The sequence below is a fragment of the Anser brachyrhynchus genome (genome assembly GCF_964034855.1).
Source record: "Anser brachyrhynchus genome assembly, chromosome: 11".
NCBI lineage: Eukaryota > Metazoa > Chordata > Aves > Anseriformes > Anatidae > Anser > Anser brachyrhynchus.
Genome location: NC_137706.1, coordinates 13,246,951 through 13,259,816, shown reverse-complemented (window position 1 = coordinate 13,259,816; position 12,866 = coordinate 13,246,951). Strand labels below are relative to the sequence as shown.

General features: G+C 37.9%; 1 protein-coding gene across 11 annotated transcripts in view; it reads right to left on the bottom strand.

Moving 5' to 3' along the window:
• Positions 1-43: 43 nt before the first annotated feature.
• Positions 44-12,866, bottom strand: part of TMC3 (transmembrane channel like 3) — a 283,418-nt gene continuing 270,595 nt past the window's right edge. For 10 of the 11 annotated variants that reach the window (XM_080607203.1, XM_080607201.1, XM_080607206.1 and 7 more), the window contains 15 exons: positions 12,500-12,647; positions 11,464-11,507; positions 11,157-11,304; positions 10,255-10,364; positions 10,025-10,103; positions 9,272-9,511; positions 7,993-8,121; positions 7,226-7,293; positions 6,875-7,003; positions 5,713-5,823; positions 5,075-5,200; positions 3,614-3,692; positions 3,374-3,416; positions 2,027-2,324; positions 44-1,209 (listed from right to left, as the gene is read on the bottom strand). In XM_080607203.1, coding sequence (XP_080463329.1) covers positions 348-1,209; positions 2,027-2,324; positions 3,374-3,416; positions 3,614-3,692; positions 5,075-5,200; positions 5,713-5,823; positions 6,875-7,003; positions 7,226-7,293; positions 7,993-8,121; positions 9,272-9,511; positions 10,025-10,103; positions 10,255-10,364; positions 11,157-11,304; positions 11,464-11,507; positions 12,500-12,647 — 2,614 coding nt within the window. In that variant the 3' untranslated portion in view covers positions 44-347. The remainder of the gene's footprint in view (positions 1,210-2,026; positions 2,325-3,373; positions 3,417-3,613; positions 3,693-5,074; positions 5,201-5,712; positions 5,824-6,874; positions 7,004-7,225; positions 7,294-7,992; positions 8,122-9,271; positions 9,512-10,024; positions 10,104-10,254; positions 10,365-11,156; positions 11,305-11,463; positions 11,508-12,499; positions 12,648-12,866) is intronic. The other variant, XM_080607198.1, reaches the window with a different exon arrangement.

Below are 12,866 nucleotides of genomic sequence, written 5' to 3'. Positions count from 1 at the left end.
TTAAGCTGTGACTGTGTCAACGAGACAAAGAGAACCTCATCTGACATGTTTTGGTACAGGTTTAATTAAAATGCCCCGAGTACATAGCTTCTGCTTTTCCAGTATTTTTAAACAGCATAACAAGTAATAAATTGCAATAATTTTCCAAGTTTTGCAATGCATCAGTTGTGATATGGAAGCGAGATACAGTTAACAGTAAAACACAAGGCTATCTATACTTTCCCACCTCAAATAGCTGCACACACTTGTTCCAAAGACTGTTGTAGTTATTCCAATAGACCTCAAACAACAAGTACAACAAATGTACATACACCTGTCCAAAACACAAAAAAGGCTGGGGCACTTTCTCAGACATTTGAGCATACCAGTTCATTAGGCTCAGACATATTTAGATCAATACTGTTCTTTGATTTCTTTTTGGTGAGTTTTGACCCAGGTTTCAGGTACTTTTCTTTGCTGTGAATGACCTGGATATATTGGTCATTGCTGCTGTTCTGCGGATCACTGCTGGATTCAACGGAAACTGAATCAGATTCTGTGGGAGATTGCTCCAGTTTATGCTTTGACTTAGGTTTCATATGTGGCTCAGGACAGTGCTGGTCAGCTTCAACATTTTTCAGGTGCACTTTCTTGTAAGCATATGGAGGTCTGTCCAGGTCTAGCTCGAAACCATCATCCCAGGATTTATAATGCACTTTGGCTAGATCCTTGCTCATAAGAACATGGCCATCAGCATGCTCCCCAATGTAAAATCTTGGTGCCGGGCGAAGATCAGACAGTGAACGAGGGCGGTGGGATCTGTTCATGTAGTGTCTCCTAAGTTCCTCTTCTTCCTCCTCCTCTTCACTGGGATGAGGAGAATACCCCCGGTGTGGTGTTCGAACCACATATCTTCTAACGTTGCGTGGATACAACTCAATAACATCTCCTGGTTCTTCCATTCGGAATTGCCTGTGGAGCCGGGAGGTAAAACGGGACGATTTTTTGCGGGACTCATTTTCGTTAACAATAATGTATCTGGTAGCATGTGGTCTGCGTCCCACAAAAACAGGAGCCCCTGCCCCAAGAGCATCTGAATTTGCCTGCCGGATGCTTTTTCTAAAGAGAGGCTCAGAATGAACATCTTCCATATGCTTTTTGAAAGTCATTGGTGTGTAGGGCTTTGTTTTACAGAGCTCACTTGCGCTCCCATGCACAACACTTGGGTACCTTTAGACAGAAAAAATGAATCAAATGTTGAGAGATATTCTTATGTCTCAATATAATTGAAACACATAAGAAATTAACTACACAGAAGTCAAACACTGGACTGTAAGGACAGAGATCTCCGTTGCAGAATCTGTATTGTTCAAAAGTTTCAGGAACAGTTAGAGAAACACACAGAAATTAGGAGATGCATTTGTACTTCCCTAGGAAATGGCAACAGACTGTTGACCTTTCAAAGCATGTTTCTAGATCTGTTTTCTTAATATTTTGGGAACTATTTAAAAACACTTTTAATCTCATCACTTGGAAAAAAATAAATAAACGTCCCCCAAAAAACAACAAAAACACAACACAAAAAAGCCCACACAGGTAGCTTAAATCATCAGTGTGCTGTCTGAACCAACATGTCCAAATACAGTCATGCAACAACTAGACTTGCACAGGCATTCTGCACAGGATTACTTCACTGTTACTGTGTCTGTCTTGTTTTTTTTAAATAGTGTCCCACACAAACTATTTTCCTTATATGCCAGACGGAAAGCTTAATATTTACCTCTGCTTGAGGTATGTGTAAACTCCATCAACTACATTATTTCACAGGTTTTATAATCCTGTCTGGCAGGCTGAATTAAGAGAGAATTAAGGAGGTGCTGTTACCAGCAATCTGAATAGTACCCATGAATGAATCTGCTTTTACAAAATTCCTTAGCTGCTGTACTGCTTCAGACAGTTAGTCTGAATGCACAGCTATTTTGCAAATAAACACGGGTATGTCATGGAGTTGATGGAATAAATGTCATTTCAAAACAAAAAGTCTTGCCTGTTAGTTGTATGATTGTTTCTTGATTTCTGTACACTTGATACTGAAGGAGCTGATGTTAAAGAAGTTGAAGTTGTGGGATTTGCATTGACAGGTCTTGCAACATCAGTTGAGGGCACAGTTTGGGGCACAGACTGGGAAATGGTTTGTATTCTGGTGCCTTTGCTCACAGGAGATTCAAAGTTCAGGACACTGCCATTCTTCCGTGGCGTTGAGGACCGAACAGAAGATTCCTGACTGATAAGATCACTTTCTTGGTCTGGTCTCTTGTCATTCCCACCCAGATTCTGGATTCTGGCTAGAAAACAGAAATTATTACACGATCTCTCCACGCCCCTACATTTAGAAGCAGTTGTGTAAATGCATTGGCTCAAATTCACCCACCGGTCAGGGGATCGCATGATGACAGAACCCCACTGTGTTCAGCAAAGAGATACTGGTGCTCTACTTGTAGACAGGGTGGTAAAAAGGGGTGGATAGGCACACTGCAGTACGCAGCAGACATACTATTGCTGAACACAGAAAAACAGTAGAAATTGCACTGTAGAAATCCAAGTGGGCACAAAGCCACCGTATCTTTTCAAGAGCCCAGTTAGTTCATAACGTGTAAGAAGATGGCCAGATTGAGCAAACTGACCCCAGTGACTGTGCTGGTCACAGCCAAAAGCTGCATTTGGTTTCTGTAACAACGGAAATCAAATTAGCGCACACACCTCATCACACTTCATTGCCCTTTACAGTCACTCCTCATCAGTACATTGCTCTACATCAGGTTTTTCACCATTTACATCTCCACGGTAGCAATTTAAGTGGTCAGTAACATTAAGATCTAGCCATAAGGCTGCTGAACCATGGATTGTCTTTTTCGTTTTCATCTTGGCAAATATCTACTTATTCCTTTCACTGGGAGGGATTAGAAGGACTGCATCCTTTTTGTGGTTTCTTGTTGCTAAAATCTGAGAGGTGGAAGGTGTAGGCTCAAATTCCCTCAGGCACAGTAAGCAATAAAAACTTAAAATTCTTCACTCCAGATGAAATGTTCAACCCAGGGAGGTCAAAGAACAGGGGCCATTCCCTTTTCCCTCTTCTGCCTATTACCCTATGAATTTTGAGCAAGGTCTGACATGATTTGAATCAGGGATGCCTACCAGGTTCTGCCCTGTATGTGACAAAAGTAAGAAAATACTCAGACCAAGTCAGGCTGGGCTCAAAAGTCATTTAAAAGGATGACTACCAGAAATAGTTTTTTAAACGTGGTTGAATATCTCTCTACATAATGAGAAATCAAAATATATTTGTATCCAAATGCTTTATTAATAGTGGAATTTCTAAAGCTCAACAACTTACCCACTGCCATCTGAACCACCTTTTTCTTGTCTTCAGTTCTTTCCTAAAATGCATTCAGGAGAATGAGAAGCAGTGGATTACTATGGACTAGAAACTAAATTCATTGCTGCATAAGGATAAGAAATACAGGATGTGTTTTACGTTGTGAAACACTGAAAGTGACTTTCAGGATGTAATTAGGCTAGCACTTTCCTGAAGACCCACCAAATTGTATATAAAAGTACTTTGAGCTGTACTTACTGTTTGGATCTTCATTCTTAGCTGATTGTTGGTGAATTTCAAGGATCTTGCAATACTTTGTAGGTAATAGATAAGCATGCTAGAAGTGAAAGAGGTGATTATGAATCACATCAAATATTCTTGACAATATTCTCTTTGAAGGTTTATAAGTCATCAAAATGGTGTACAGGAAATGCTCTAGCATTTCCTGTATATTGTAATAATGGATCACAGCCTTTTTTCAAGCAAACACACATGAAATGTAAGAAATGATACTGAAAACAGATTTAACAGTAGTGCTAACTGTGCCTGTGTTTTTCTTTTTACAGGTCTTTTCATTTTGCATGTAACCTTGTGTGCATTTCTAGCTTTCTCTTTCAATTCTGGACACACTCAAAATGAAAATTTTCTCCTCCTCCTTTTTTTTTCTTTTTTTTTTCTTTTTCCAGTCCAAGGTTACTTGGAGAGGAACTACAGCTGAGGTGCATGCTCATCACAATGTCATTTTGTTGGCTGGTTGGAATAACACCTTGTTTACACTGGCACAGCTGACATCAGATCTGGCTTGGCAATGTATTACACTGGCTTTCAGATGATGTAAAGTCTTATAACTAGACTCGTTAGCACAAACATTTACATATGTGCTTAGCCATCAGTTTAAAACAATCTATAGATCCACTTAAGTTTGTAAATATGTTTATTTACGAAGCTGTGACCTTAAAGGAAAAAGTTACAAACAATAAATACTGCTTTATGTCTTTTCAATTTATCTGAAAATCAAGCTGGGGATTTGCTATAAAAACTTGCTTGGTACTACAGTGGGACAAACTCTGCAGTCGTCTGTAGCTTATTGCTAAAAAAGAATAGAAAGACTCAAGTAAAACACATGACACTTCACAGAAGCAAAGTGAATTTCAAAAAGCTCAAAGCAAATATTAATTCCCAGCTGTGAACAATTATTTAGAGACTGGAGTAAGAAAGGACTTCCACTGGAAGGTCTACAGGAAGCTGTATTACATTAACACTTAAGAGCAGACCTTCATAATTGATTTATCTTGTCAGGAATCAGCAGGACTGGGTAGCTTCTTTCAGTGATGGCCTGAACCCTGTTCACAGTCATAAGCTCAACTAATCACTATGAGGAAATGAAAAATTAACTTCTGAGGAGCTCTTGAGAGGGAAGAAAGATCTTAAAACTTCCTAGAACCAACAGCACTGTAAGCCTTGACAAAATGGAATGAACTTGCTTTAACACTGTTTCCCAGAACAAGAAATGTCCTTTTGAAAACGTGTTGACAGTCTTTTTAATATCCTCTCATTCCCATCTGATCTATATACCACATATTCAGTAAAAGTTTTTTTCCCTTCAGATATGCTTAACGCTTAACAATAATGCAGTGGTTATTCCTTAGTATCAACATTTGACTCTCAAGAGATCAAGTTAACAGTCAAGCTAACTTTTCTATGAAAAAAAATGCTTACAATAGAAGTAGGAGTGCAGGGAGGACCACCACAGGACTGCTGATATAAGTAATTACTGTGTTGAACCATGTGGGAAAATCATTTTGAATTGTTTCAGAAACAATATCATATATTTTTTCTTGTCCGCTACAGGAGGAAGAAAAAAGGAAGTAAAATTAAATTGTAAGAAATGTTTGGTACACCAAATTTTTAAGGAATGTTGCACTGAATAAATAAGAATTTTCATCCAAAGACCACTTTGGAACAGTGTAGTCCAAGGGGAGAAGAAAAAAAAAGATAAGCTTTTATAAGTAAGTTCATTATTTTTTAAACAAATTTACAGAAGTGCAAAAGCATTGACCAGGCTTGAAGGGTGCTTGAACTGAGACACAGGATGGTGATATGTGCTAGATTTCTTGCTGGCACATTACATCATCTAAATATGAAATATTGGAACCATATGTATAAAGCAACTCACTCAGGAGGTTGATATATTCAGCTAATTAATTCTTAAACTGGAAAACACTGACAGCACAAAAGCATTGTCCCATCCATAAACTTCTATTTGTTGGTAATTTGGGTAACGTTAAAGCTGATTAATTTATTGAGAGAGGGTGAAATAAAACATTCTCAATTTTCATTAGTCCATTATAACTTACCTGAAGGGACCACAGTTTAAAGATGGTTTATATCGGGCAATAGCAAAAATTGTTGGTAGCATGCATAAAAACAACATGAACAGCAACATGGCCAAGTAGAAATTATTGGATCTGCAAGAAGGCATAACATGTTTCAGATTATACTAATCAGGGAGAAAAACAGAGGCAACATGAAAGATGTAAGTCTGCATCTACCTAACAAGTTCAAGATCTATGTTTTTGAAAGATCAAAATCATTCTGTTCTGATTAAAAAGTCTGAACAGAGCCAGTTTAAACAGACCCTTAATGATCAAAATTATATTTGCACTGCTTTCCAGATACCACTGCTACAGCCAGAGAACTGTTTATAGCACTCGTCTTTAAAAAACTCGCCTTAATTCCCAGACATGTCATGGGGAGAACACAAAAAAAGTGGCAGAACTTAAATCATCTTCAAAACACGTTAAAAATAATTGACTTTTAAGATTTAAAGATGCCCTAAGTTATTTCCATTTTGAGTAAACAATTCTGATATTCATCCTGACAGAATAAAAATGTGGAATTCTGTTGTGTTGTGCAGCAGACAAAATCAGATACTTAATCATAAAAAGAAATACCAAGAAATAGGACTTGCAACAGTTTACACATGTAGCTTATTGCACCTTAATCAAATTTCTATGGAAATAAATCATGTGTTAGACTGCATTTACCGGTCTATGAAAAATATGTCAGGGAGGGAATATGCTGTTTGATTTCTATTCACCTCCAAACTTTGGCAATAAAAATACTTTTGATACTATTTGTTAATTTCGTCAGTGAAATGAGGCAACCCTTGATGAATCCTTCTGCCCTGGATACTGCCCATCAAAATCCATACCTTGCCTTTTTGCAGGGAATGTCCACCAGGGTTTTCAGTACAATCACAAAACAACCTTGGGCAATTCAATGCCATTTGCCTCTCTTCTGTGTACATCTTTAACTACCCAGCTTTTCAAACTCTCCAGTTTCTCAGTAACTACTTTTCTACTTTTTTTTTTTCCTTCACAGACCTTTGTTATCTGTCAATTTTGATTGTCAATTTTCAGAACTAAAAGCTCCTTTCATTTTGCTTCTGTGCACAGAAGGCATTTCTACTGCCTGCATTTCATTTATTCTTTATCTTTCATTCTTATTTTGACTAACCGAGAGGCTCTGAAAACCTGCTGATGTGGTACATTACACGTTAACACAGCCCAGCTCCTCAGGTACATGAGTCCAATCAACTTGAGAACATTGAATGCTGGTAAGCAAGGTGAAAAGAAGGCTCCCATCCTGCAAAAATAATGTCATTTCAGTGCTCAGTATTGCTGGAGCAATTTTTATAGCAAAAAATGCATGGAAAAATAGGTAACTATCAACAGACAATCTCTTATTACAATAAAGTATAAAAATGCATGTGTAATATCCTACTTAAGTAGGTTTAATTGGGAATTATCAGACTTAGTAATCAACCCACCGACCAAGGACAAGAAAAATCACTTATGGATTACATACCAGATCATTCCTTGATTGTAGACCAAATGCAGTACATTCTCTGCAATTTTGAATTCTCCATATTCTGGCTACAATAAACACAGTGGAGGATGAATACCTTACCTTAATCCTTTTTTTTTTTCCCCCCAGATCATTTATTATAAGTATTTGACTGATGCAGTTGTCAGACAGCACATAGCCTGAAACGTCCAGATCAAATACGCAGTTTTGACAGGCAGTGAGAACACAGTAAAACCTACTCTGTAGCAGGGGATTAAACTAATTCCTCTCTAATTTACTTCACTTCTTTATTTAAGGACAAAGAACAGACTTCAGCCTTTCATGACAAGAGCTGCTTGCTAACCAAATATTACTTAGCTTAATTTTCTTAAAGGGCTATATGCTTTTGGTTCTTGCTTCTTGGACTACTATCTCCATTATGGATTGTGTGACAGCTACAGAAAAGAGGATGTGGGAAGCAACCCATGCCCTTTGTTTTCAAAAGGCCAAACTACTCGTCTTTCTCTCTGGGACTGTTACATCATCTCATTTTGGGAAAAACAAAATTTTTGCACCACAACCATGGGAGCAGGCTTGAGAAAATCACCCAATCTTAGCATTTATCCCGTGCCCTCCAAAGAGAAACTCAGTGTGAGCTGTGCCTTTATAGACATGTGCTACCAAGAAATTATTTATCTGTTGAAAGGCTTTAAGAACATCCAGTACTAAGGGAAGGATCCTACCTATCTTTAGCATCGTAGTTTCATAAAATAAAAGCCTGTACTTACAAACTTGCTTTCTAGATCCCAGCACCAACAATCGCTTAAATATCGGACACACAGTCCACGGAAAAAATCAATTAGCAGGATGCTTGCAACTGTGAAAATCATGTCGATGATTGACAGCTTTAGCATCTCCTGAAATACATATTGTTCCAACACAGAGTCATTCTGGAAAAATATGCCTCGCATACGGCTCTTTTGCATTTATGCTTCTATTTCATATTTTGGCTCCAGATTAGTACCCTGATGAAATATGATTTGAATATATAACTTGTTGCCTTTTAAGCTTTTCCTGTTTGACTTCTTTTATTTGCCTTTGTTCTGGCAAAGAGAACAAATATAATCAAAATTCCAGTGTGCCTTCTACTGCTTGCAACAATATAACTGGTCATAGTGGCTTCAACCTTTTTTTCTGATGATTGTTCTGAAAATTTTACTCTGTTGAACTCGATGCTTTATTATCCTCACTGTTGTAACACACAGGGGATAAGTGCTTCACAATGAGAAATGCTGATTCTTCATACAAAAACACAACCCAGTGACAGTAAGATCACCAAGCCATAACAGAAATCTGTTTAGTGCTTACAAAGGAATAGTTATTCCTTATTTGACCCTTAAAAACACAAAATTACATTAAAAAAGATTGTTTCCAAGAATCTCTAGCCCATTCTGAAAAAAAAAAGAAAAAAAAAACCACCAATTCGAAAAAATACCCAATGCCTGTGTAATAGGGAGAGTGGCTATACAAGCATAGAAGTCAACCTAATAAACCTGGGAGGAGATTTTTGCTCCTGATGGTCAAGCAAGACCTTTAATACTGCTCACTCTGGAACAAGGAGCGAAGCAAGTCATGTGCACACTAGCGTCATTCTTGCTCCATTAGCCTGGACACGAGACGAGACATGTGCAGCACTGACAGAGGCCAAAATGCATCAGGATCAAATGACAACTTTTGTCTTATGCATCCTGTTAAAATACAGTCTGTGTCAGTATCATGCATCTGTAGAGATCTGCCTGTGCAGAGCTGAAGACAGAGACTGAAGCCCGGCAAAAGGACATTCACACAACACTAAACACGTTGTAGATACTGAACAAAAAAACAAAGTTCGGATCTGTGGCCGTATCATTTTGCACAGTCTTCGCTCTTTCTACACAACCCTTAGCTAAAATTCCAGAATTTGCACAAAGAAAACCTTTAAAATTGAATACAGCCCAACATGATATTAACTTTCTGGTCAAATATGGATTAGGAATGAATTGATTAAATAATATAACAGTTACATACTTGGCCAACATAGGTCTCCCAGCACTGATCCTGTGGGTTCTGGGTATTATAGGAAGCTGTTTTGTTAAGCTGTGAGTCAGGGACTGTCAAGCTTTGAGTGTGAGACTCTTCCGATGTGACAACGCTGCTACTCATAATTTGTACATAAGGAATAGTTGTAGATAAATTGTCTTCTTTAGAAAAAGTTTTGGTTGCTAAGAAGGCAGTAGAATTACTTGCGTTGTTGTTAACTTTGGAGCCCTGAAAAAATAAATGTCCTGAGAAGCTGCATTTTCACATGCTGTTATTACTTGCAATACATACAAAAGCCCCATGCCTTCAACAAGGCATACATACACATAAAGTCATTTCTTCGTGCATTTTCAAGCAGCAATTAGGTGACTTTCAAGTAGCTGCCAAAGTCCAGATGCAATTTTAGGACAGCACTAAATGCTGAGTGGAGGTCAAATATTTCCAACTACCTAAAGTGCTGACTTATTTGAGTAGTCAAACAACGCACATAAATCTATTTTCTTACTATACATCAGTGATTAAATGGATCCAATTATCCTAAAAGACTACAGGTATTTGCAAAAGAACATTACAAAATAAACTTTACAATCCTATCAAGCCGTAGTGTTTTTAATACTTTGATTTGAAACTAATTTTCACCTGACTTGATATATATATTACAGCAGAAGGAATTCTATAATAAAATCTATAAATCTGTAAAGCCAACTAGTTTTACACATAAGCAAATATCATCAAACTTACAGTGTCACTCATGATATTCACTTTATCCAGGAGAGCAATGATTAAACTGTAGAGATTTCCCAGATACAGAACAAGAACTCTGAAAACAACAAGAAAGAGATAATTCCATGGGATATCACTGCCAATAACCTTTCTCTTCTATCCTCTGGTTTGTCTGAAATAAAACTTGTGACCAGAATGCACCTTTCCTCTTCCTCCCTTGCTTTTTCTACGCTGCAGAATGCCCATACCTGGCCAGCTGAAAGCGAAGTGTGGTTCTTGGATGATACATCTCTAGAGCTGCCACAAGTTCAAAAGCAGAGGGTGCAATCATGGTGATCAGTGACACGACCACGCTTACCTACAGAACAGAAAGACGCAGCATTTTGTAGCTTTGCATGTTGATCTCCTGTAGTGCCTTGACTAATGACTGAAATACTACTGCATATTTTAGTGATTGATTTTCTTGAAGAATATATGTTAAACGGTTATTATTGACATCAGTAATAACAGCAGCTGAGATCCAAAATTATAGATCTGGAACATCACTCAGGAATTTTTACTCTAGATAGTTATAGTCTAGCTTTCAAGTTATTACTTTATTAATTAAATTATGTTTGTTGAAAATATAAAGACAGCATCTTCCTCTGAAATTGATGAGTGTCTTCTCCATATCCATTCACTTCTTATTCTCAGCAGCCACTTGTTCCTCTGAACTGAAATATTCACAGAACATTCAGTACCCTTCAGCTGAAATCAATAGCCATTGTCAAAGCTGATTCCTTTCTGACAGTTCTTTCTAGTCCCTTGGGCCAGTGTTCGCTCAGCGCAATCACGGGCACAAAAGTAGATTTGTAAGTGACAGAGGAGAGTTTATGCTTTGTCCTCATGAAATAAGGGGCAGCTAGAAGTGCAGTCTCTGTGAAATGAGGACCTGCAGCACCTCCCTGTCCGTGTCAGTTCTGCTGACACCTCAGTGCAGAGCAGAGACAGCCAACAAGCAAAGAGACCCAGGTAACCACAGCTCTGCCCTATTGCTCCTCATTTCTCCTGACTCATCTCTCATGACTTACACCTCAGTGCACACTATCACTATGGAGAGCCTCGAGACAATAATGCTGCTTCTAACACAGTGGTGACAAATGCAGCATACCTCATTTTTTTCCCAAAGAGTCAATTCCTTTTTGGCATGCTCTAACCTTTGGGATCGATCCACGACAAAATAAATGATGTAAATACTTCCAGCAAGTGAGAGAAGCACAAGGATGTTTGCAATAATCCTTAAGCTTATAGTGACTGCCCTGAAAAACAAAAAATCACACAGCCAGTACAGTAGGCTGTCTTATGACACCAGGGGTCTTTTCTAATATGCTTTTTTACAAGTATGAAATGAGTACATTAGCACTGCTATCTGCATTGAAGCAGTGCTTTGGAAAGTATCCCCAATCTTACATACGTACAGGTTTTTGGTTTTCTTCTTCTCCTGCTCCTCCAATATAGCTTCCTTGAAAGAAACACAACATTATGATTTTAGTAGCGTTCAGCAAAAATAACACGTGCATCTTTCGCAGTAAATATTAAGTATATTAATAAAAAACTTCACATCCTGGAAATGCAAGTAGATAAATGCCTCTTTGTTCTGCATAATGTTTTGGAAGTGCTAAAGGAGCTTAAGAATTGAAGATTTCTGAGAAATAAACATGCAAGTAATAAAATATTTGTGCACTTTCAGCCACTTTTGTCTCTTACTGTGCTGGACAGGTCCTGCTAACTTGTGTTGTCGCAGTGGTTTCATGGTCTACTAGTAGAGGTTTACACCACTGGATCCTTTTTGCAGGATGTGCCTATAAAATCTCTGAGTTAGTAATATAATACACAACTGTCAAAAGCTATCCTCAGTCACTGAAGTAACTAAATCTCATTATTAATTTGTCTTCAATGCAGTTGAAGTAATTTGGTTTAATGATTTATAAGAATACACTAAATTTATGAAGTAAATTGCTTTTGAGGAAAACCATACCTGTTTTTAAATTCTAAGTGGAAGATATCTGTATTTAATTCAACTTTTTAATATTGATAGAGATGTAAGGTGTCTTTGGACCATTTGTTACAGAGAGATGAAATAAATCCGTGTTTTTACATTGTTAATGTAACTTTGATTCTACTGTTCAATGAAATTGCATCATGAGCAAATTTGTTGCAAATTTTCTAGCTTCCTGTCACACATATGGTGGCATTAAATAAAACATTTCCCGAGAGGAACACAATGGCCATGCAGGGACACGACAAACGGTATGAAAAGGAGCAACAGCATCAGCAAGTATGATAGGACTGCATTACCACACAGAGGTATGATACCAGCCCTCCCCTAGGCAAAGACATTCATCAATGAACACCAAGAAACAACAGAGTGCAAGGAAATGAGAGGAAAAGCATATTTAACTTCCAGCTTAACAAACAATTCAGTTCTAAAAAAATTGTGGGGTGGATGCTCACCCGAATGCTGTTAACTATGGCAGCAGCTTTGCTCTCTGCAGCCTCGGGATTTCCTATTAAATAGTCCCAGGCACAGAACAGTCTCCAACAGAAAGTGTAATTTTCATCAGAGGCACTTGCTAAACTCATTCTTGAGTTCTTCGCCATTCTGGACCAAAAAAAAAAAAAAGAAAAGAAAAGAAAAAAACGTTGTTGATGTGTGAAGATGAGTATCAAGTCAGTGGTTTGGTTCATAGTTTTCAGTTGTCTTTGTTTTAGAACCATGAAAATTTTGTGGCAATTGGTGTCATTGCTGGAAGTTCTCTGAAGAAAATAAAATAGGGTGAGGTTGCAAGAACGAACTTCACTTTTGTCCTAGTGCACAAGT